General features: G+C 34.6%; 1 protein-coding gene across 4 annotated transcripts in view; it reads right to left on the reverse strand.

Annotated features, from left to right (window-relative positions):
* Positions 1-269: 269 nt before the first annotated feature.
* LOC123671092 (ETS-like protein pointed) overlaps positions 270-24,272 on the reverse strand; it is a 315,036-nt gene continuing 291,033 nt past the window's right edge. For 3 of the 4 annotated variants that reach the window (XM_045604770.1, XM_045604773.1, XM_045604772.1), the window contains 5 exons: positions 12,377-12,508; positions 10,647-10,931; positions 4,139-4,426; positions 2,372-2,648; positions 270-1,684 (listed from right to left, as the gene is read on the reverse strand). In XM_045604770.1, the coding sequence (XP_045460726.1) occupies positions 1,621-1,684; positions 2,372-2,648; positions 4,139-4,426; positions 10,647-10,931; positions 12,377-12,508 (1,046 nt within the window). In that variant the 3' untranslated portion in view covers positions 270-1,620. The remainder of the gene's footprint in view (positions 1,685-2,371; positions 2,649-4,138; positions 4,427-10,646; positions 10,932-12,376; positions 12,509-24,272) is intronic. The other variant, XM_045604771.1, reaches the window with a different exon arrangement.

The raw sequence follows: 24,272 nt of genomic DNA on the forward strand, positions 1-24,272 counted from the left end.
TGCGATGAGGATTTGTGAATTTTTTTTTAATGAATTGTGACCGTTAATTATTTATGTTATAAAATTTCTGGATATTTTTTTCAAACTTCCCGATCTAAATAGTAACAACCCTTATTCACCACTTATGTTTATGTTTACGTTCAACTGCTTAGAGTTTTAACTTTGATTTTTTGCTGGTTTGTGACAATCTCCAAGGGAGCATCAATACAAGTATTAATTCTGCGACAAGCGACACATGATGAGGTACACATTAAGGATAAAGAAAATACTTTTTAAAGGTGAGACCATGTTTTTTTAAAACTACATAGTTTTATATGAATTATCAAGACATCAAACAATTACAGGAAATAATAATCCCTTAAACGAGATTAACACTATATTTTCAGTATGTCAAATGTTATAATAATTAACTTACATGTACTTTAGAGAATGAGACCATAATGAAGTTATGCTTTAATTTATCAAAGCACAGCCCATTGCATATCAAAAAGTGTTTCAACAAATGGAAAAACAGCAGCTCCTAGCATTTCATCATCCAATTTTCCATTGAAAATTGAAAGGTGGAAGATATTGAGCAAATCTCTGAATGTCACTGAACAATATTTGGTGTTATATTTATTTTTGAGCTGCCAAAAATTATTTGCTGACAAAACACAATTTTAGATTAATTCGTAAAGAACTGACAGTTAAGAGTTCAATGAAATTTAAAGATGAACTGTTTGTATTTTTCACCATTTCATATTATCATTTTGTAAATAGAAAGTAGAATTCAAATAGAATCAACTAAAAACATCATTATTAAATTTCTGTATCGTATAAAAATATGATATGATTTCAGACAACATTTTTGGTACAAGAATTCCAACAGCCATTAGCATCATTAAAGATACATATTCCAATTCACTTAAATTTCATCATTCTTATCACAATAATGATATATACAAATTGTGTGATCATCAAATCACTGATCTGTCATTCTCAAATTAAAAATATAGAGAGCTATTTTGAACCTTAGCTTTATACAATATCTAATTATTATCTTAATCAATTCAGAAATCACATCATTATGTGACAACAACAAATTATTATTTGTTGTTTTCAATTTTGATGAATCTGATAGTTATAATCAATAATTTCCAAATAGTTTTTGCGTGGATGCAATATAACCTTAGCAACACATTCAATTAAATTAAAGAACAATGAACATCAATAATTTCTAAAAACATTACTTTCAAAATATTAAACTATCTGAAAAATCAAATATGAAATTCATAATCACAACATGAATCACATTTATATGGATTCTTCACTCCTTAACTACATATTGTGGAATCTTGACTCGAAAATATTACCTATTGCATCCTTTATGATAATTAATCTGATACTATATTTGCACAATTTTTAACAATAACAGTCTCTGATTTGTATAAGAGAAATATCAAAATGAAGAGGATCAAAATTTAAAATTTTTCAATTCTTTGAAGAATAAATGTTCATAATTATTCATAATAATAATATGAATGATTATGTGTTCCTAATTATTTATAAATATTCCAGGCACAAATGAATGAGAAAAATATTGTCACTGTAATAGACTCTTCCTTTCATCTGATCAAGAAATTAGTCTTCATCTTTCTTCTCGGGCTTGAGATCCACCATAGCGTGTAATTCTTCAGCGCTATAGCTGTAAAAAAATATTTGTTAACAAAAATTGTACATAAACTTCATCAAATACTCTCTATCCTAAGAAAGTCCCCGAAACTACACTGACTATATACAGGGTTAGAACTATTTAGTGGGGTACTACAAGTATATCGAAAATCGTTAGAAATACATGGTGGCTTAAATTACGAAAAAGTTGCGTTATTTAGGGATGAGTGTGTTGGTATAAACAGATCCAAAATATCTACAATGGCTCCCGAGATATCTCGAAAAAACTAAAAATTGAGATTTTCTTTTTTTTTTTTCTGTATATTCATTTGTTTCTGGAGATAACTTCACGAAATTCGGTTTGTAGCCATTATCCTATATAAAGATTCTAATGGTGTCTTCAAATTTTGTCTGTTTTCCATTGTTACAGAAACGCGATAGTCAATTTTTTCCTTAGGGACGCCATATTTCTGGCCTATATTTCTAACGGTTTTTGATATTCCTGTAGTACCCAGAAATAAAAATCAATTATCAATATATGACTAATTATTGTCGAAGTCTATCTGAGGTAAAAATACAAAACTCAGAGAGACTCTTCATTCACTGCCAAGTTTGCGAAATATTTTATTTCAGCCTCAGTTCTTACGAATCATTTGATTTCAATATTACACACAAGATTTTTTGAATAGAATTACCAAACCAAATTTCAATCAATACTTACCCAAGTAAATTTTGTAAATCGCAGACGAAACGGTATACGTAACGTTTTCCAGCAGTCTTATGTATTATATTTTTATCATAATAATATCTTAGACCCCGTGATAATTTTTCATAATTCATTTTTGGTTTATTCTTTCTTATTCCCCAACGACGGGCAACTTCATCAGGATCTGTTAATTTGAATTCCCAGCCATCGCCTGTCCACGATATGAACCCTTGACATGTTTTATCAGTCAACAATTCCAGTAGAAATTGCCATAACTGGATAGGTCCCGATCCTGAAAGAAAATGATTTTGAAATATACATTTGGGAGAAAGATTATACATTAATTCAATAGGTCTTTCTCGATCTTCAAAATTGATGTTTTTAAGAAATATAGCATCGACTGCTAAGGTCATAAGCCGTTCAGTTGAAAAATATCTTTGAGATAAGTGACTATACCATCTATGTTACGAATACAAATGAACTTTACAAGGAGATAATCGCAATAAAACACTTAACAGAACATGAACAGAAGAACATGTATGTGTGGACATTTGATGTTATAGAAATAAACCTATGAATAAATTAAATTATAAATAAACGCCAGCATATAGAGTACACATATCTGAATAAAACTGCACACAGAAAGGTTAGGTTAGGTTCTCTTCCGAGATCAGCACCTTGTCGTGGTGGAAGGGCTTGTAGAAACAGCCTGCTGTGAACTAGACAGTGAAACTAAGACTGACCAGAAAATGTGGTGGGCTAATCCTAGCCTGCTATATTCCTCATACTTCAACAATTCCATGTTCCCCAAGCACCACACACCTGCCAATACCTCGCCCACTCCTAAGAACATCCTCTAATCTCTACTCTTCCAAGCGATGGGTTTCAGCAGAACGAGCAACACGAGAAGAGAAGGGGTCCACTGAAGAGGAGATAGAGGCGCAGAACCGACTAGACAGAGGCCATAATGGTAGGTGGAAATCATTGACAGGTCTGGCAGAACGAGACACAAGAGGCCGAGAAGGAAGCAAGAAGATGCCAAATCCAATGAAAAAATAAAAAGCTCCCCTCTCACAACTTCCCGGCACAAACATAGGTGAATCCTATGCTGTGAGGACTTAGGATTTGCGTTATTTATGCTAGCTGGATTAAGTTCGAAGCGAGGAGGCTTGCCGACCAAGTCCCTGCGGGGGAACCACCTCAGGCTTAAATGCCGTAATCAGAGCTATGGGGGAAACCACGAAACGAGGAAGCTCATCGATGGGTAGTTGCCTCACGCTTGTTAGGCTACCTATTGAATGACATCACCGAAAAAGAATTCCTTCTGTCCTATCTCAAACTCCTAGGGCAGGATGGCGTCTCACAAAGACGGACATTCCGCCGTACAGTACCAAACCCTTGGTGAGCCGCCGCACTGAGACTGAACGCGTAAGAGGAAGGTTGACGTCCTTGGAACCTTTCTATACGGGTTCGCCGGAGGTGTAAAGGAAGTTTTTAGTAAGTATGCCCTTCAGGAGTGCTTCACACTACCCAACAGGTGCCGACAGGTGTTTTACACTTGCCGAGATTTGTTGGGTGTCCATAAGGTGGATTTTCCTCCATTAAAAAAAAAAGGTTAGGTTAGGAAAGGTTAATGAGAAAACACATCCCTGCTACAAGTTCAAGTGAAATGCAATTACTGCTGCCCCTCCATGGGGATCCATCCATATACTTTCAACTATTCAATACTTTGATTTGGTTTATGATGACAAAAAGTTTTCAACCGATTAAAATACTACGTACCTGTGAAGCATGGACCTCCCGCAGAAGTGTTACTGGGGTAACCACCCATCATTCCATTCTGGAGCATAGGTTTAGTATCTGAACTCATCGGGTTCATGGATTCCCTTCCCGACATTCCTGCTGGAAGAAAAGCGGGATGCGTATGTTGATGTGCGTGCACTATCGAACTAAGATCATTGTGCGTCCATTGGTCGGTTACGTTACTCGTTCCACTGGGAACTGTCTGGAATGGCGTGCCGTCATATGGGGAGCCATACGACTCGTAAGTTTCGTTATATCTACCAGCACCTGGAAAAAATTATTTTATCAATGTTCATCAATTAATGAACTGATATTCCCAACACTTAGAAGTTTAGAATCCTCAACTTATTCTAACTTTATATAAATTGAAATCTCTGTATATTTTTCAATCAATATTTGTTAAAGTACTTCAATAAAATTGGAAATCTTCATTTAAATTTGGGAATTATTAAATCTGAATGAATTCTTTTACATTATCCATTGAGGAAGAAATCGATGATCGGTACAGATTCTGTGACCATTGTCTAAGGAAATAAAACTTTTCGAGGACCAAACCTTTTCAATGAAATTAGTATCATACAGATTTAACAGATATTGAGTAAAATTATTTAGGGGTTGAAAATCATAACCCTTTACTTTTAAGTTTTTGAATGTTACTTCCCCGAACATATTATTATTATTAGATAACAAAAGAAAATGGGGTTTTTACCCATAAACTCAAAATAACAAAAATAAAATGGAACTCATGAACTATTAGGACAAATATTCAAAGCCACTTAAGTTAAAGTCAAACTCACAAAATTAAATGGAACTTATTACTTCCAAAAATAGTAAAGATATCGCTCTGCTATTCCGTCAAAATGTCTGTAATTTTCGAAGTTTGAACCGGAAATGGTCACAAACGATTACATTCGGCTCACTAAGGACAAAGTCGTGTTCATAATCAAGATTGTTTAAATATTGTAGTCTATCAGAAATCAAAAAATAAAGAGAATAATTTTGTTGGCAAAGAAACGTAATGTAAAGAATTAACGAGGAAATTAATTGAATTTGCATTTTTTGTACGCTCATGACTGAAAGTGAAAAAGTCGACATTTTTGCGCAAAAAACAACTTTTTGGAAAAATAAGGAACGGAAAAAAAGTGGTAAACGTGACGTGAAATGAACAGGGAAAGTTAACTGATTAGTTGATTTTTGTAACTAATAAAACGATTATCTGTGTTGTTCGAAAGGCGACATAGTCTGTGTAATCAAACTTCAACATTATAAACCAAAGATAAAAAATTTGACTTTTTCAACATTTCCAGAAAAATGTTTGTGTTCTTGAAAGCTGAAGTAACCACGAGATTTTTAAATATTTCATGATGCTCGTTACCACAAGGAAATTGTAATCATCAGAAACTACAAGTTATGTACTGTAGGTAGTAACCAGTAGGTATATTCTCTAGTCTATATTATACCTACAGGGTGAGTCTCTGAATAGTAGGTACATTTATTTTAACAGCAGTTTCCTGAGGTCAAAAGAAACTCTTTTTTCTTTACCATGTTTCCAATTCGACTCGGTTGAAAAGATACAGGCTGTTGAAAATCTATGAAAAAAATTATTTTTTACTCGAAAGCTCTTGCCGAATTCCAACTCCTCGTTTTTCTCGAATTTTTATTAAAACAACTAGCTGTTTCACAGTTTACACCTGTGCTAGGAAGGGGATATTTGCTATAGGGGCCATAAAAATTAAGTACCATGTCCACCGAACATTCAAACGATACGAATCGTAAGCCATGCATGTCTAGAGTCCTCCATAGTGATGATTGTTTCGTGGGAAAGAACTCCCTATTAATACCTTCGTTGATGGTGAATTACACACCTATCTACCCGAATAAATTAAGCATTCAAAGAAAAACGTTCAACGGTTCAAAATTAAATGGAATATGTATGTGGTCAGGCTTATCTCTATGTTATTCTGAATGTCTCATGCTGAGCTGAAATTTATTATTTTGTTGCGCTCGAGGTATTCACTATTTTTGGAACTTATTGGAGAGATCATTTTGCTTACAATATACATATGAATTCAAAGAAAATCCGAAATATTGCTAGGTATTACTAAATAATCCGATATTCCTAGCAAAAAATATAAATAATATAAGAATGGATACGAGTATACATCGGTAAAATAAGGGGAACAGACGAAATTTCAATGAAGTTGTAGTTCATTTTCTATTGAACCCTTCGGCTGATTTTAGCAACCTTTTTTGAATTGTAAATTGATTAATCGGAAACATGACTGATCAAATGCGGTTGTCATTTAATTCCTTTTTTGCTATAAACTGATTGATTATAAATACAAATTGCGAAAAAATGAGCTTCAGATTATAAGAAACGTTTATGTGATTGATCTCTGTGCTACCCATTCTTGGACATTTACATACAGTTGGTGCACCCAAACTCTTCGCATTTCGGTGCGTTTTAGAATGTAAACTATTATTGTGATGTTTTTATTACATAATTTCATTATTTTAGAGTCAGAAGAAGGTTCAATCAAAGGATCAAAACGTCTACTAATGGAACAGAGAAGTTTGCCTACAACCTTTAAACATTGATTATTCCAGTATGTCTAAGTATCGGAAATTAACAAAATTCAGATTTTTGTTGGGAAAAATGTCTTAAATAAATCTCAATTATCTTCATTTATTTCAAGAAGGATCTAAAGTTTAGGTAGATTTGAAAATCACGTAGGGTTATCAGCTATCAGGGTGATCCGTTGGCTAAATACAACTGTGTGCCAGCTAGATCTAGGGGCAGGGGCGGATCCAGGCGATGTTTGAGGGGGGGCCATAGAAAGTCACGGCTCATATATCATAGGTAAGCAAAATAGTGGAAATTTTTTGTTGGTACCTACTGGGTCAAGTATTTTTTTTATAGAATGATGGATTTAAGTAAATCATATCATATTCAATTTCCGAAATTTTTGTAGGACAAAAACAAGTTTGAAAAATTTCACATAATTCATAAATATATGTAAATTTATTTCATAAGAAAACTCAGGCGCAAGAAAGTTTAAGGTGTAGTAAAAAGAAAATCATTATTTTTTAATGAAGAACAAGGCTTCAATTATCATAGTTAGAATGATCCAATTTATTTGAAGAATTTGAATCAAATCAAATATGTGCTGTTTCGTTCGATAACTACAGTTCCAAGTTAACAGTTATGCTTTAGGGGAACAGCTCCCCGTAGATAATTCCCTGCCAATCTCACTAAACACACAGCTAAACCTTCCTAGCCGTTTCCGAAGGCTCACCGCCTTTCGATCACGACCGTTTTTACTTGACGTCGTCGTAAGTGGTCCACTGTTCATCACCAGTTAACAAGCGTTTCAAAAATGGGGCGATTATGTTGCAATTTTGCAGTGATTTGTGGAAATTTGGTCCATGCGGTTTTTTGCACGTTATGGGCTATTACAGTATCAGGTCCAAAAACAGTATTTACATTTTCAGCCGACTGGCTTGTATTTTTGTCTCTATCTAAGAAAAATAATGAAATATAGTGTATTTTCTTTTTGCTAGTGTCCATCTTTGTGGCGCACTCAAACTTAACAGAGTCAACTCATTACAAAACTGTCAGAATGATTTTGTAGTGCGAAATCTCATATTTCTAACGCCATATAGTGAAACCCGATCGGACAAAACAACGCGAGACACAGATAACTGCAGGCATCTATTAGAAAAATAATGGATTTCTTTTTACTACACCTATTAAATAAAAACCTATGATCAAATATTAAAAACTTAATAACAAATTCTGGTCTCCTATTTTTTGACAAGCATATCTTTGTATAATATTTTCAACATTTAGACCGCTGCAAATGGTCCTGTGTATAGGCATTAAGGCCCGGTGCACACATCCGACTTTTGCAGTTACGACACCCGTTGCGGTGTCGTACCTATTCAATGCACACTACATACTACACCGGCGTGGTTGCGGAGCCGGATCAATTCAATGTGCACTAGTTTCCCATTCAGCATCGTGAATGTAATACCTTCTGGACTTATTTGATTATAATCAAATAAGTCCAGAAAGTATTACATTCACAAGGCTGAATGGGAAACTAGTGCGCATTGTATTTGTTGGATCATAAAAATTTAAAACTTTTTCAGTTTTTCATGATTTCTACGAAACTGTCACTCATATGATCTTGAAATCTCTAGCTGTTTCAAAAATTGAATTTAAATTTTTATCAATAAGAGTTTGAATAAGACACTTTATTACTTTCGCAATAACTATAGACAATTATAAAATCGTTCGGAAGAAAATATATAGGCTACCAGCGGACTCACCGATCATGAGAAATAGAGATGAATTGTTGAAAATCCTGTTGTTCGAAGAATTGATGAGAACAACATACTACTACCCAATAAATTTTTCTGATGACATCATCTCATTGAAGTTTCTTCAATGAAGAAATCGATATCCAATTCCCTCTCTGCCATTGTGCGAACTCACGACAAAAGTCGTATGTGTGCACAGGCCAATATAGAAAAGAGTACTAAGAGATCGCATGTACGACTGCGGCCCAGTTGCGGCCTAGAGGGACATGCTACGAAAAAACGATCGTATGCTGGCAGTTACGACGTCGCAACTGCACGGCGGGTAGTGTGCATGCTCCCATTTGATTCTTTGTACCACAGGCCGCAAGTACGACACAGCAACGGTGTCGTAACTGCAAAAGTCGGATGTGTGCACCGGGCCTAATACCAATACATTCAACCTGTCTTCAAACATTCTGGATATTATCCAATCTTTCACCCTTCTGACTGTCCACGCATATTTTTCAGTATAAATTTTTATATTAATAAGGTCCCCTGAATCCGCCCTTGTCTATGGGTAAGGTGATCTTTGGGAAAAGCTTGATTGAAAGAATAATTTGTTGAATCCAAAGAACATTTGAATCATTTTCGTTTCTCTATCGAGCCATCGGGACTTTCGAGTCCGTTAAAGCAGGAGACGTTCCTAAAACTTATGACGTTTAACAACTACCTTCTCAGAATTCCTTTCAAACCATATACTTAATAGTAAACAGCATAAATTTATTGAATGGCAGTCACGATCAGTTAATGAATCAAATAAGGCTCGTATTTGCGTGACTCAGTTGCCGTCAACGAAGGTCTGAATATTAATTCCGATTAAAGGTTATTAACATTGCTCAAAATGTTCGAAGAGAAAAAATTAGGAGCCACCTAATTGAGTTTTAATATGAAAGTTTGAAAATGAAGGCCATACTTCGTTTTATGATTGAGAATTATCACACCCTGTGAAAAACATTTTATTGAAAATATGAAGAAAAATGCAGGCACCGACGTGAAGTCAGGAGCTTTTGAGTAAGGGTCATTCATTCGCCAATTAGGTGCACTCATGTTTCATGGTTTTCATATACAGGGTGATTCACCGGGATGTCCTATTAGACGTTTATGGAAAACTAATCATAATTTTGAGCAGTAAATTTGCATATTGTGGTTTGACACAAATATTTTCAGATCTCTACAACTCCCGGTTATACCGGACACAGACTACTACTTCCTTATTTCAAATGGTACACCCAGTATATTATTGCATCATTAGATAGCTTTTTTGATGACAATTTTGGCAATATGCCATACCTTGGGTAAAAACTCAACGGTTCATGAGTTAATGAGATTCTTATAAAAAAATATTTCGTCAAAAAAGTTTTTTTCGAAAAAATTGTTTCTTTTTCTATTCTGCAAATACGTAGAATTATAAGACTGTTTACGGTTTGGATCAAAATGGTACAGGGTGTTTATAAGAAGATTATGAACTTAGACAACTCAAATTCATCAATACTCAAGATTTTTAAATTAGAACCTATTTTTTTTATTATTTTAGTGGATTCAACTTACAAAAATAATGGGGTTACTTAAGCAAACCCTATATCTACCTAAAATGAATACTTCAAGAGTTATTGAGGAAGAGCGTTCAATGAGGAAAAACCGGAGTTTATAACTGTGTGGAGTAGTCTATGACTTCCGGAAAAGGCAGAAAGAAAGTAAAATTCGATGTTTCCATAACTAAATTTTACATATCATGAATTAAGTATAATTAATTCATAATTTAATAATAATAATCATAATTTTGTGCAGAATATTTGAATGTTGGCGTTTGAAACAATAATATTATTTCTGAAATATTTTCAGACCTCTACAACTTCCGGTTATACCGGAAACAGACTACTATTTCCTTATTTCAAATGGCTAATATAGTATTGCATCATTAGATAGCTTTTTTGATGACAATTTCAGCCATACCTTGGGTAAAAGCTCAACGGTTCATGTTAATGGGATTCTCATAAAAAATCTCTTAAGGATGATTTATAGATTTCCAATTTTTCTCGAATTTTGATCGATTAATACGTATGTATGTATTAATTACAGTTCTCCGTGCGAAGAATTTGAGATTTTGATTTAGAGATGTATTTACCTGATCTGACGAAGTTTTTTACATATTGTTGGTGGTACTTGGAATCTAACAAACTATTGGCAGCATAGAATTCAGGAGAATGTTCAGCTAGATAGTGCTGATGTTGACTCGCTTCCAGCGCCTGATAGTCGCTATGTTCTTCAGGGGAGTAATGAGACGTTGGGAAAAGGTGAGAAGGGTTCTGTTGATCGCTCCCACCCCCTCCACCACTACTGTTTAATGACTGAAGGTTGTCCAAGCCGCTGTAAGTTCCTGATTCACTCGGCGGACACGAACTTTTGTAACCTGAAACAAATGTTAAAATACAATCTCTATAATCCGAAAAATTAATTGCAAGGTGGTTGCTCATGAATTGTAAAATGAATTCTCCAGCAAATATATAATAAATTTTTACAAAATTCGCATGAAAAAACAAAACTATCACTACATATCATTATCTACTAGGTATATAGCTACAGTAGAACCTCGATTATCCGTTCTCCTATTATCCGTTTCACTCTGTAATCCCTGCTCGTCGACATTTTCACTCATCCGTTCCCACGAGCAGACATCCACTCGATTATCCGGTATTCAATTCATTACGCATGCGCCATAGTAATAATCGGGCGTCGGGGGAAGTACATCAACGTAACGTGTGCTTCTGTCGGCAGGAAACATTATGAACATATGTGTGCAATAGTCAACTCTAGAATTCTGCTGTAGATAACGATCTGATACGAACATGAATTCAAAGAGGAAGAAGGTAGTTTTGACCATTGAGGAAAAACTAAAATGGTCCCCCCTGAGATTTTGATTGCCGCATTTTTCAGCACAACACCCTCAATATTACTTTCTCAATCCAAAAGGCATGGAAAAAAGGGAAGTAATGGATTCTCAACAATTTTCCGGTTTTCAATGACAATCATGGACGCCTTATCGTTTTTCAATAATTTTCATTTTGCCCCCCCCTGAGAAAAATTTCTGCGGGCGCCCATGGATCTCGATATCTGTTTTTTGAGAGCATGTTCCAAGGGAACAACGGGCTATCATTGAGCCCAAATGTCTGCAATTTTGAGCTGTCTCGAACGGAGAGGTTCGACGTACTATGAAGAACTCGAAATTTAAATCGAGTTCAAATATCTTAGTTAAGTTCGTTCGAAATGGGCAAAACCAAATTAGTTTTAAGCTCGTATGAAACTTGGTTGCTCGATAATCGAGGAAAATAGGCATGTTGTTCTAAAAACAGCGAAACCCCTGTTCATGCAAAATATTGTTGTTCATTTTTGATACTTAAGAACTAGGTTTTATCGTGAGTAATAGATTACAAAAATGCATTTTTTCCGAAAAAAATCGAAAAAACACGTTGATACATAATATTTCAACAAGAAGCATGAGTGCACCTGCACGAAGTCTTATTGTTAAAAAAATATTACTTTACATTTTTTTTTTATTTTTTCACTGGAGAAATTAAATGTCCGATTGGTACCTATTTGACAATCCCTCGAATGTTCTCAGTAGTTCAAACTATCGAAAACACGCCACAAAATGCCGAAAACGTCACAAAAATATTCACCTAAAGCACACGTGTTAATACCAGGATATTTTCATGCATGCAACCAATATACAAAAATATTGGTTCGTTGCTAAGTGATTCGTATCATATGCGGTAAAATGATTGGTTGAAATTTTTTGAGTGGAATACCTAGTCATTTATTCATGTTCACCCAAACCGAAAACTACAAAAAGCTTACCATCTTTTATTTGATGATAAGGAGAACTCTTGTGAATATGCAAGAATGAAGGAGGTCCAGGAGTTGGTGATCCTTCATCTCTCATTTCTTCAGAGGGAGAACACGCAGGGCTCCTCAACTGACCATAATTTCCTTCAAAATAAAATCATTATGGAAGAGGAGAATTCAACAAAAAATTCATAAAAAAATATCTATAAGTATTGTAAGAATAAGTTTTACTGTTAACATATTTCGAAGCAGATGTGAATTTCCCTAAAAGTCTACACCTATTTTAGCCAAACTCGATCAGGGGCGGATCCATGGGTGCGTCCCCTGCATCCGCCCCTGAAATCGATCCAATTATGCAATTATTAACAGGGTTAAAAGGCTATCGTTCGGGAGGTAGCCTCCCCACTTAGGGTGAATGATCAAGTGTAGGCGCTAAATTTCTTTTAGGTAGAGATATACCTAAGTAGGTGCATCATACATTACCTACCGTCTGAAAATGCGTTTGAACAAAATCGTCTAATTTTTTATGTTTTTGATAGACATAAACCTACAGGATTAGCATACTTATGTATTATTGTAGAATAATTCGCTCATCATGTTCATCTATACCTAACTACAATAAATAGGTAGGTACCTATATGTATGGAATTTATTGGTATTCTTATGATGATTCAGTGTACCATAAATTTAAGCCATTTATTACTTGTTGATATCGTTTTTGTGTATCTTTGTGTACAAATTAGGTACATATCCCCCTGAATGCAGTTAGTAGTGAATTAAAGTTCAGAAAATGGTACTTATATACCAAACAATTTTCAAAATAAAAAATACTATATTATTCAACGAACGCAATCCAATTTAATGGGGTCTTGTTATCATAGTCCTCCTTTAGATCGACTTTTACTTTGACTTTGGTTGCTTCCATTGGATAGAATTTGGCACGCGATCCACGTGTTTAATTCGACAAATAAAAGCAACCAAATTTGTGAGACCTTCATCCATTGCATCTCTAAATTACTCGAGAGGATTGAAAATTATTGAAAGAATATAGGTACAAAATACTTATGTGTCGCTTTGATCACTTTCATTGCCGAAATAGTAGGGGAAATGCGGATAAAACAAATGCTGCCATGTGACAATTTGATTACTCTTATTGGTGGGAGTAGTGTTCATCTTTCTATATTTCATCAATATAACTGATTTGGGGGGTTATCGAGAGCCGTTTAAAAAAACTTGGTCAAACACCGACGAAGGATTCTACAGTCATCGAGAAATTGAGGGAGGTTTTAAGGATTTCTCTAATTTTTTTGGCACATGTTAAAAAACTGAAGGTGAATATTTTGCAAACTTCAGACAGAACATTTCCAAGTTCATCTAAAACACTTTTGTGCCCTTATAATTTTATAATACAATTATCATCATAGGATGAAGAGATGATAATGTTCATATATTACAGTTCGCGAATTAGTAGGTAGGTCACTATAGAATAATTAAATTACAACACAGAATAATAACATAGTAGCATTAATGACGTGACATGACAAAAAATGCTATTCAAATTGTGAATTATCTGAAATAATCGAAATTAGAATTCAATATCTGCGATCGCGTAAATATTATTTTCAACTCTAGGGTTCCAAAATCGTGATGCATCTCTGGTTTATGACGTTTGCGGCATGAGATAAAATGAACTGGACAAGCATTATTAGCATTTTGCACTAATTCAAGTTCTCAAGTAAAATTGGAAGAAATATACCATGCCTACTCTTTCAGCAAAAGGTAAATACCTACAAATTTCAAGCATTTAGAACTGTCATACTTCCACCGAAAATTATAAGTAGGAATGTATATGAATAGGATTAGTTGGTAGGTTTATTCCTTTATGATGCACGTATTTTCAGATTTCATTTTTACTTAGTACTCTCGAAAAACACTGATTGAATACATCATAAATATCCATAGTTTGAACGAATAAATCAAGTCCTTTCAGTTTGATGGCCTTAACTACCTGAAATTATATCAGTCACAAATCAATATAAACGAATGCATCCAGTCTATTGGACGGATTCGACTATATTTGATATGTAATCAATTCATCTGAGATATTCCATTACATTTCAACCAACGGCGGATCGTGGGCGGGATACAGACGTACAATTAGCTAGTTTAGAGGAGAGGCGGATCTCATCCGACCAATCCTCTAGATATGTTGCTCAACGGTATGGTGACTGCTGGCTAGATCGCAGACTCCCTGCGACGTAGAAACGTAGATAATGTCATAAACTTCGCGAATATGAACTCTCGAACCAATGGTGTTATAGACCATGAATTAAATAGGCCATAGCTTGAACTAATACGCCATTATGTTTACGTATTTCATTTCCGCAAGGACGCAATTAAATGGGAAGCTAAGAAATGAATGTCAGGTGGATTGTGACGAAATATCTCCGTTTGAATATATTATAGGTATATATATATATATATATATATACGATGGCCATTTGTTTAACAATAAATAACAGTTACTACTACTACTAATACCTATATTCAAAACAAAATCGTTCTAAAAGATACGAAAAGTTTTAAACAATTTTTCAAAATTTCGGTACATACCTCCCTATTATTCTTAAATTCCAATGATAAGGTTATAAATAATAAAAAATCAATTTTACGAGTTCATATAGGTATGTATATTAAATATGGTTGGATTCAAGTACCTATATTGGGTTCACATTACGGAATCAAATCTCGCAAATGCGGGGTCCTTCTGAAATTCTGCGGGATTTCCCATGGGGGATCTGCGGGATTCAATATTAAAATTGCATATTAGACAATAAAAGCGCAAACGTTTTTTGAAACATTCCAGAAAGCAATAAACCACTAATAAGTTACGGTCGAAGATGCAACACTAGTTACTACTGAAACTACACTACTATTCATGATCAGAAAATTGAAAAGTAAGTAATTATAACTAGACATTGAGTAAAGCCATGGTTGAAGCTTTATTTTCTAGAATAAAAGTGCGCTGTTCATTAATGATAAATATGGTACCGTATTCAGAAAACCCAGGCAAATATCTAGAATTTCTGGAATACCAGTCAATGTCTACAAATGGCCAAGAAGATACATTTGTAGGTACTTCATAGCAAATCAACATTACGAAATGAAATTAAGAGTTTGACTGACAGCCTGCATATAGAGAAATCATTAGAATCCCAAACCGAAGACCATTTCATTCATGTTGTTGAGGATAAAGTACCTTTATCTAATCTAGCAACGAGACGTGAACCATCGCCTTTGAATTTAGAAGAGGAATCGAATCATAGAACCTATTCGTACTGCGTGGGTACCAGAATCAAAGGCTTCTATCTATGTACGAGCACGAGTATACGAACAACACTTGACCAGTTATTAAAACATGAAATGATCTTTTTTTTAATGCAGATGGAATAGGGGTACGGGTACATACTTGGAAGCTGTTTACAACTCCGACCCTCGACTTGATTTACACCAATTACAATAAATTTTGAATAACAAATGGTTTCTAGTTGGAAAAACTGTGACACAGCACTTATCGGCAGATTTTTCGATTTCATATATATAGTATTCTTTTAATAGCATAAGACCTTTTTATGAGCATGTTTAATAGGTTGAGTACGAAGAAGTAAATATATTGTTGACAATGTTAACCATCCCGCATTCTAGAGGATCTGCGGGATTGATATTTTGGTGCGGGATTGGATTCCCTAGTTCCCATAATGACGATATAGCAGCTTAGCTACCACCGTGTCAAAGATAAGGGGCCCCCAGTCTACATGGACTGCGAACGCAAAAATTTGCAAAATCTTATCCACAATATAACTTGACTTCGGGTGAAATTTTGATACGCATATTTTGAAAAAAGGGTAATATGTCATTGGCAGCGTCTGCTATGCACCATCAATCTCAGGACTTATTGAGTGACTTGTAAATAGCCCTGGAAGTGTTGGATGAGGGCCGAGGGGAAATCAATATTTTATGAATTTAAAGGTGAAAATTTTGAGGGTAACTGAAGGACCTATAGTTTCATAAAAAAATCAATTTCTATAGGTATACCTAATTCAGAGTAATCATTAGAAGAAATTAATTACACTCATAAAAAGGAATGCTTTCTCCTCCGAGTTAGGCAAGCGCCCAAAACTTGACAATACAGGACGATAAATCCAAGTAGCGAGACATCTGCAGTTATTGCATCGTTTGGGCAAAACAAGGGAAACCACCGCGAATATCATTAACACATTTTATTTCAATTTGTTTCTTTAAATAAGAAAACCCTTTATCCGTCATTGAGAGCACCAACAAATTTTGATACAGCTACGCCACTGGACCTGGAACTGGTCGACAGTGGCAGATCCCGAGTACCTAGGTACTGTGTAAGGGGAGAAGTGGTAATGCATATAAAAATTCTCATACGACAAAAGTAAAATATGAATATATTTCCAATAAACATACGAAATAATAAAAATAGAGTAAAACCAGGATATATGCCTCAGCCTCATTTTCTAAATACCTCATTTTCAAAATAACTTCCCAAACTCGTGACTAGCGCGAATTGACAACGCGCAAGTACTTGCATTTTATTCAAATGCAAGTACTTGTGAATGCGCGTTGTCAATTCGCGCTAGTCACGAGTTTGGGAAACGTACACATGCCAACGCGCGTTTTTATGAAGCGCGCGTTCAACGCTGCGCCAGCGCTCGAGCGTTGTCAGCGGGCGTTAACGCGGGCTTTGAGATTATAGGTTTCTAATGTAACCGTTCAGTTGAGCGCGCTTGCAAGAGCTGATAGACGACATAGACGTAATTTTCTTCGGTCAGAAATCGTTCAAAATTGAAACAGACGCTTTCAATACGGAATTATTCATATATGATAGATGAAATAGAGGAACGAGAAACGTCCTGAGATACGGAATATGACAGATAGTGTTTATTCAGACAAGAACTTAAGGAGACGAGCTTGGGAAGTAAGGAAATGACAATGAAGAAAAGAAGAAATTATTATACGAGAATATTATTTATATTTTAAATCAGTCTATGTTATAAAATAAATATTGCGTTCTAGCCAATCAACATTTCCTTCACTGATGAAGTAATGTGTTAAATGTACTCGCCTGTTGAATGGGACGTTCGGTATAATCTGAAACTTTAATTTTCAGTGGTTAAGTATGAAGTCTATCTTCATACTCATCTCTCATTCCGACATAATACGCTCTATTAGTGATGACGTCACACACCGCCATTTTAGTTCTCCTGTCAATGTTTGGAATCCAAACAAACAAATTGTCATTCAAATTAGTACGTTGTCATTGAAGAAATTGGCTTATTTTGATAAATAAGATTATTTAAGGAACGATTTTACTATTAATTGATAGACAGAAGGCACGAGATTAATGCCAGTGAGTTCGAACTTGAAGTTCAACTAATAAACACGACTTTTTACAAAATCTGGGGAATGATACAGGATTCAAACTTACTGGTATTAACCTCGTTCCTTCTGTCTATCAATTAATACTGAAATCGTTCCTCAAATACTCTTATTTATGAAAATAAGCCAATTCCTACAAACGACACTGTACTAATTTGAATGACAATTTATTTGTTTGGATTCCGAACACTGACAGGAGAACCAAAAATGGCGGTGTGTGACGTAACACTAATAGAACGTATTGGGTAGTGTTTTCTGCAAAACGGATGTTAACATCCAACGGCCTATGTAAAATACACTTGGCAAGCGCGCATCATGTAACATATGCTGAAATTCATCGCAAGTTCAACGAGCGTTGAGCGCTTGTCATGAGAACATGCTCCAAGAATTACATAATATTAAAAGTAGGAGCCACAGTCACCCTAGATCTCTGTTATCCACGGTTTTTGTGGGGTTTAGATTTGTGTCAGATATTTGAATAGTTCAAAAAATTATAGTAGAAATTTGTTCATGTTCCCCAAAGCTATAGATTAGAGTAGAAGTAGATTCGCTTTTTGAGAGATGGTCACACTGGGTTCGACCCTTCTAATCTGATGAGGTTAGGTCACAACGGCTTCGTGCAGTTGAGCGTGTCTAGAACAACGGTCCAAGGTACTGACGTGGTCGGCTGCACCGCACATGCATATGTAGCCTACCAACAAATCAGTCGCAGTCCTCTTAATTCTAGCAAACCATTTCGGTCGGCAAGCGCTATCCTCGACAGCGGACGGCCTAGACGTGAAGGTCGACGGAATGTCCGAGCAAATCGAATCTTCGCGACTCGACCTATCTAATCTGATGATTCACGGCTTGGCTTGATCTTCAAGCTACTTGGCTTGAACTTGACTTGATTTCAAGTCAAGCTCAAAACAAGTGGTAGTTTTTCAACCTCAGGTCAAGTCAGGTATTTATTTATCAACTACTTGAATCATACCTATCAAGCTACTTAATTTTTAGCAGCTTTATTATTTTGTAGCATCACATCAAAAAAAAAATGATGAAATGAGGAGGGACCTTGCAAAAATGTGTACTTCTATTTATTGAACTCATTGTTCAAGGAACCGAAAATATCAACTTTTTTGTAATAGAAACATAAATTAAATCATAACAAAATGAAAAATAATAAAGATTCTCAATCTTGAGAAACCTCCAGGCTTAGTTTGATTTCATATTTTCCATCCAGGATCTAAGAGACATCAGGCATCTTATAGATTTGTCGCATTACCTATTGCGGGTTTTTGTAACTGTAAGAGCAGCTCAGGAAAATTGTCTTTCAACAGGAGCTGAAAATGCTGGCGTTGATAAAAAATTCTTGGCCATTTTGGTTAAGTTTGGAAAGATAATTCTGAAACTACCAAAATCTACCAATATATTTCATAGAAATGTGAGAAAACTACTTATAAACTCACACTGGCAAATGCTTCAGTCTCTCAGCGCTGGAGGAATCTCCTCATTTAGTCTAAGCGCGCACGAGATTGCAGAAATATATGCCGTGCGACTCGTGCATATCAAGCTCAAGTGATATCATGTACCTTGATATCAAGTCAAGCAATAAATATCTAAAATCAAGTCAAGTCAAGCTCAAGTATGTAATTGTTCACGAGCTTGATTTTCAAGCAAAGTAGTTGATTAATCTTCGAACAGAATTTTATCAGTGAAAAACTATGACTCGAAAAGTATCGTATCAAAAATATATATGAAAGATGTTGAAATTATAGAATTTCTGAGACGACAGTTTTTGAATTACGGTACCTATACCAAAGAAGATTACAACTAATAATGAAACTGAATTAAAAAAATGCTTTAATTCAACAATTTGCATCCCTTCAATTATACATATAGGGATGCAAATTCATCAAGTTCAACTTGTATTTTTTTTGAAGAACGGTCTTCTAGTGAAAGCATATATTTATTTATAGATAAAGAAAGATATAAAATCTCATAAGATCATCTGAATTTCTATTTAGAATCTGTTTCTGTGAGGCGGATGTCCGGTGCCCTATCGACGAAGAATATTAAACGAGGTGGATATTAGTTATTCTTCAGAAAGCATTTATAAGTCCTCGATTTCGGACCTATTGAAGCCCATTCAAATAATTTCTCTTGTTGAAAAGCTGCGTACCTTTTTTTATGACTGGGTAATTCGTGAATATTTTTTTTTCTGATTTCCGCTAGCACTTCATTTTTCAAAATATGTTTCGACTGTTTTAAATCACTTTAAATCTTCATGAAACATAAAACTCGTTTGTACCTATTTATCACAAATTCTATTTCGTATAAGATAATTTGATGTGTTATAGTTAAAGGGTATTCCGAATTGGAATCAATTTTGGAGGCAGATCTCGGAAATATTATGTAGGTATTGTTTTCCAATATTTTTCTTGATTTCTCTATGATGGTTATGATGATGTGATCAACTTGAAATTGTTGTTAGATACAAGGGAATATATCTTTTTTTTTTTCAGGGGGTAATCGAAAAACTTTTTTTAAGATAATCTACACTCATAGCTGTAATATGAGAAAGAAAGGTGTGATAACGAAGTTTGAACCAAAAATTATTCGAAATAATAGCATTTTTTTGATTCGATTGTTCATAGTATGAACTTCATACCATTCGTTTGTTCCTTAATTGTACGAAATGAGTAGGTACGAAGAAAAATGAAAAAATTAAAGAATTGAATGTGCTATACATGGGCCCGCAAATGATTCGTTTTCGAAATTCAGGGTGTTTCTTGTGGTCCTACTTTTAGGTGATGCAAATAACAGTTTATCGAATCTTTATTGATCTTCTCTGCAGATTGGGTAAATGCGTACCAAAACTTTAAATTAATTATTTATTCATCACAGCTCACATGATCTTAAAATAATTGAATTTTACTGAGAATTGTTTGACAAGAACTGACAAGAAACCATAAAGTGTAGTTCTGGTACAAAGAAGTGGGCACTCTTTAAATTGGAGTATCTATGGCAAATTTAAGTTGAATATCTTGTGAAAGGAAGGTGCTATGAGAAAAAAACTTGAACTTAAACATTTGCATCTCGATAACAAATCGTTTCCAGACCCATGTTATAGGACATTATTTCTTAAAATGATCCGAGTCATGTCATTTTCGTTTGTACCTCCAAATTAGGAACATCCTGTAATTGAAATTTGAATTAAACACATAAAATTGTGAAACTCTGTTCAGTTCTTTTATAACTACAGTATTAATATTTTTTTGAGGAAAATTATACAAAAAACCGAAAACAATGGGTATACCGATGACGAATCAAAAAATTACAGATGGCCAAACTAGGGAGACGCCGACAAAACGGGTAGATAAAAAAATAAAAAACCTCGGATATAGACGTGCTCGTAGTGCAATAAAAGTAATCATTTTGAAAGCGAAAATAAACTCATAAACCGTAAAAGCGTCCGATTTTTTGTTGTCGCGTCGATTTTAAGTGTATCGGTTCTATTGTATTATATTTTGTTCATTTAGAAGTTACGTACAGGCTCACGCCTCTGTGATTATATGTTTATACCCTGTAGCTTGCAGAATAAACCATTTTATTATTATTATTATTATTTTATGGAAAAACTTTCGTTCTTTGAGAGAATTCTGAAATTTTATATTCTGGGAATCTTGGGGGAGGGGGTTAATTAGCCCCAGTACCTCCCCATTCCTACGTCCTTGGTTAGATAGCAACACCCAAAATTCCATATTCGTCGGTTTTGTGCGGTTTATTCTTCTAAGACTCTGGTTCCGCGATAATATAAAATTTTCACGACATTTGAAATAGCAAGTTCTCATATCCATCGAATCTGCAGCTTCGTAATAAACAGGAATACAAAATTTCGAAGGGCGAATTAACGAACTCAACTGCTTCATTCGAGATACGGACCAAGCCTGAACATTTTAAGTATCAAGCTTTTTTCGTTCGGGAGTATTCGTGTTAACGGCCGGACGGACAGAAGCATCCTATAACAGATTTGTCGAACGTTATCGTTGGAGAACATTTCCGGCTCTAAATATAAAAATTATAGACATAATGGTAAAGCGATCTGAGACGAGCAATCCAAAATTGCAAGCTAATCGAGTCAGGTGTTTATCTGCATTTCAATTGAATGCATAGATCTACCACTCTAGTCTGCAGATCTACTTTTCATTCCAAAGAATTTATCTATCAGAGCAGCTGCTGGGTATTCGATACGAGCAAAAAAACGTGAAATGTGGACATCATTACTCATTCCATGGTTGTCCTATTAATCCGGGCGCGAGTGTTTCGCTCCGTATCCAATTCCTGCGATTTTCGATCGAATAATTGGATAATAAGCGGAGACGATATCGATAAACTACATACATCCGATAGGAAGATAAATCTTTGCGACTGCGAGTTTCAGCGATACAGGAATCCGGATTTCTATAACACTGTCTTGTATAGTTGCTTCTCATAAATGAAGCATTATTGTTTTTTAAGTCGGTAGCAACCGTCCATAAAAATATTATAACTAGGGTTTCAAACTAGGGGGGAAGCTCAAGTCAAGTATTTATTTATCAAGTACTTGAATCATATCAAGCTACTTGATTTTTTGCAGTTTTATTGTGTAGTGTCACATCAATAAAAAATGATGAAATGAGAAGGAATTGCAAAAATAATTTTTAAACTTGTATTAAAAAATCGAAAATATAAACTTTTTTGAAAAGATAAACATAAATTAAATCATAACAAATTAAAAATAACAAAAAAATTAAGTTTCTTAACATCGAGAAATTTCCAGTTGTTTGATTTCATAATTTTCCATCCAGGATCAAAAAAACATGAGGCATCTTAAAGATTTCTCGCCTAACCTATTGTAGGTTTTTGTAACTGTAAGAGCAGCTCTGGAAAATTGTCTTCCAACAGGAGCTGCCGCTGATAAAGAATCCTTGGCCATTTTGGCCAAGTTTGGAAAGATATTCGTGAAACTACCAAAATCTACCAATAGATTTCATAGAAGTGTGAAAAAACTACTAATAAAGTCACACTGCCGAATGCTTCAGTCTCTCGACGCTCGAGGAGCCCCTTATTTAGTCTATGCGCGGACGAGATTGCAGAAATATATGCCGTGTTACGCGTGCATTTTAAGGTCAAATAATATCAAGTAGCCTGATATGAAGTCAAGCAATAAATATCTAAAATTAAGTCAAGTCAAGCTTAAGTATGTATGTAAATTCTTCACGAGCTTGGTTTTCAAGTCAAGTAGGTACCTAGTTGGTTAAAATGTCAAGCTACTAGGCTTGATAAATCCCGAATTACAACAAAAAGAAACTTTATTTATTTTATTTTAATAAGAAAAACCGTCCAATTGCTATACCGCATTGATCCTCCTAGCTCAATAATACGATTTATGAATTTTTAAGGCCATTAAATCAGAAAAAACATTAAAACTTCATTCAGCGAATATATTTAATTGTATAATGTTTTTATTTCATGTTGATACCACCAGGAATAAAAGAGTTATGAGAACTTTTCTTTTTACGTCATTTTTAAATTTTCTGTTATAGCTTGAAAACAGTTGAATTTATGAAGGCTGCGGTTTTCGCCAAATTAATTCTCTCAAAAATCAAGCCCAAAAATGTGCTATTCATTTTTTTCTAGCTCAAAGGATTCTGAGATCCCTTCAGTAGACAACGAATTTGGGACACCCTATACAGCGGCTTAAATACCATTTTCTCATAAAACGTTAATACAATATTCAGGTAGAAAATATATAATATAATTTTTTCCACAAATGATTAGATTCAAGAAATGAAATATTAGAACGAGAATTTGAGAAGATTTGAAGTTTTTATTCGTGTCTAAAAAAGCCATATCTAATCTCATGAATTAGATTCAATGAATGAACGAAAATCGTGTTGTATCTGCAGTAGATTAGATATTCGAAGTGAAGAACCGCTTGCTTGTAGGACACAAAGAGAGGCAACGACAAGTCGTTGCTGAAATTATCAAGTCAATCGTTTGTACAAGAACAACTTTTTTGTAGATCCCAGGATATTCCAGGTGACACCTAAGATATCACGGTCGCATTGTAAGAATTCCGACATTTCATTTTGATTCGGGAAGAGTCAAGATCAATTGATACTGCTATTTTCATATTTGATTCAACAATTATGCGTTATCAAAAAACTAAATCCATATTATTGTAAAAGACGGTAATGGTAGATTTTCTGAAAGGTAAACATAGAGAATGGATATTTATTCAAATCACATTGTACGATACATTTCCATTCTGTAATCAGTGCGTTTGTTGAATTAATTGTGGGATTGTTTCTACTTGTACTTAGAATTAATTGTAAAATTGAATTAGAAATAATAGTTTTAACGTCTGCAAAAATGAGGGAATAATATAATTGAATGCATGCCATTATATCACATATATCTA

Source organism: Harmonia axyridis, chromosome 1, assembly GCF_914767665.1.
Source record: "Harmonia axyridis chromosome 1, icHarAxyr1.1, whole genome shotgun sequence".
NCBI classification, from domain to species: domain Eukaryota; kingdom Metazoa; phylum Arthropoda; class Insecta; order Coleoptera; family Coccinellidae; genus Harmonia; species Harmonia axyridis.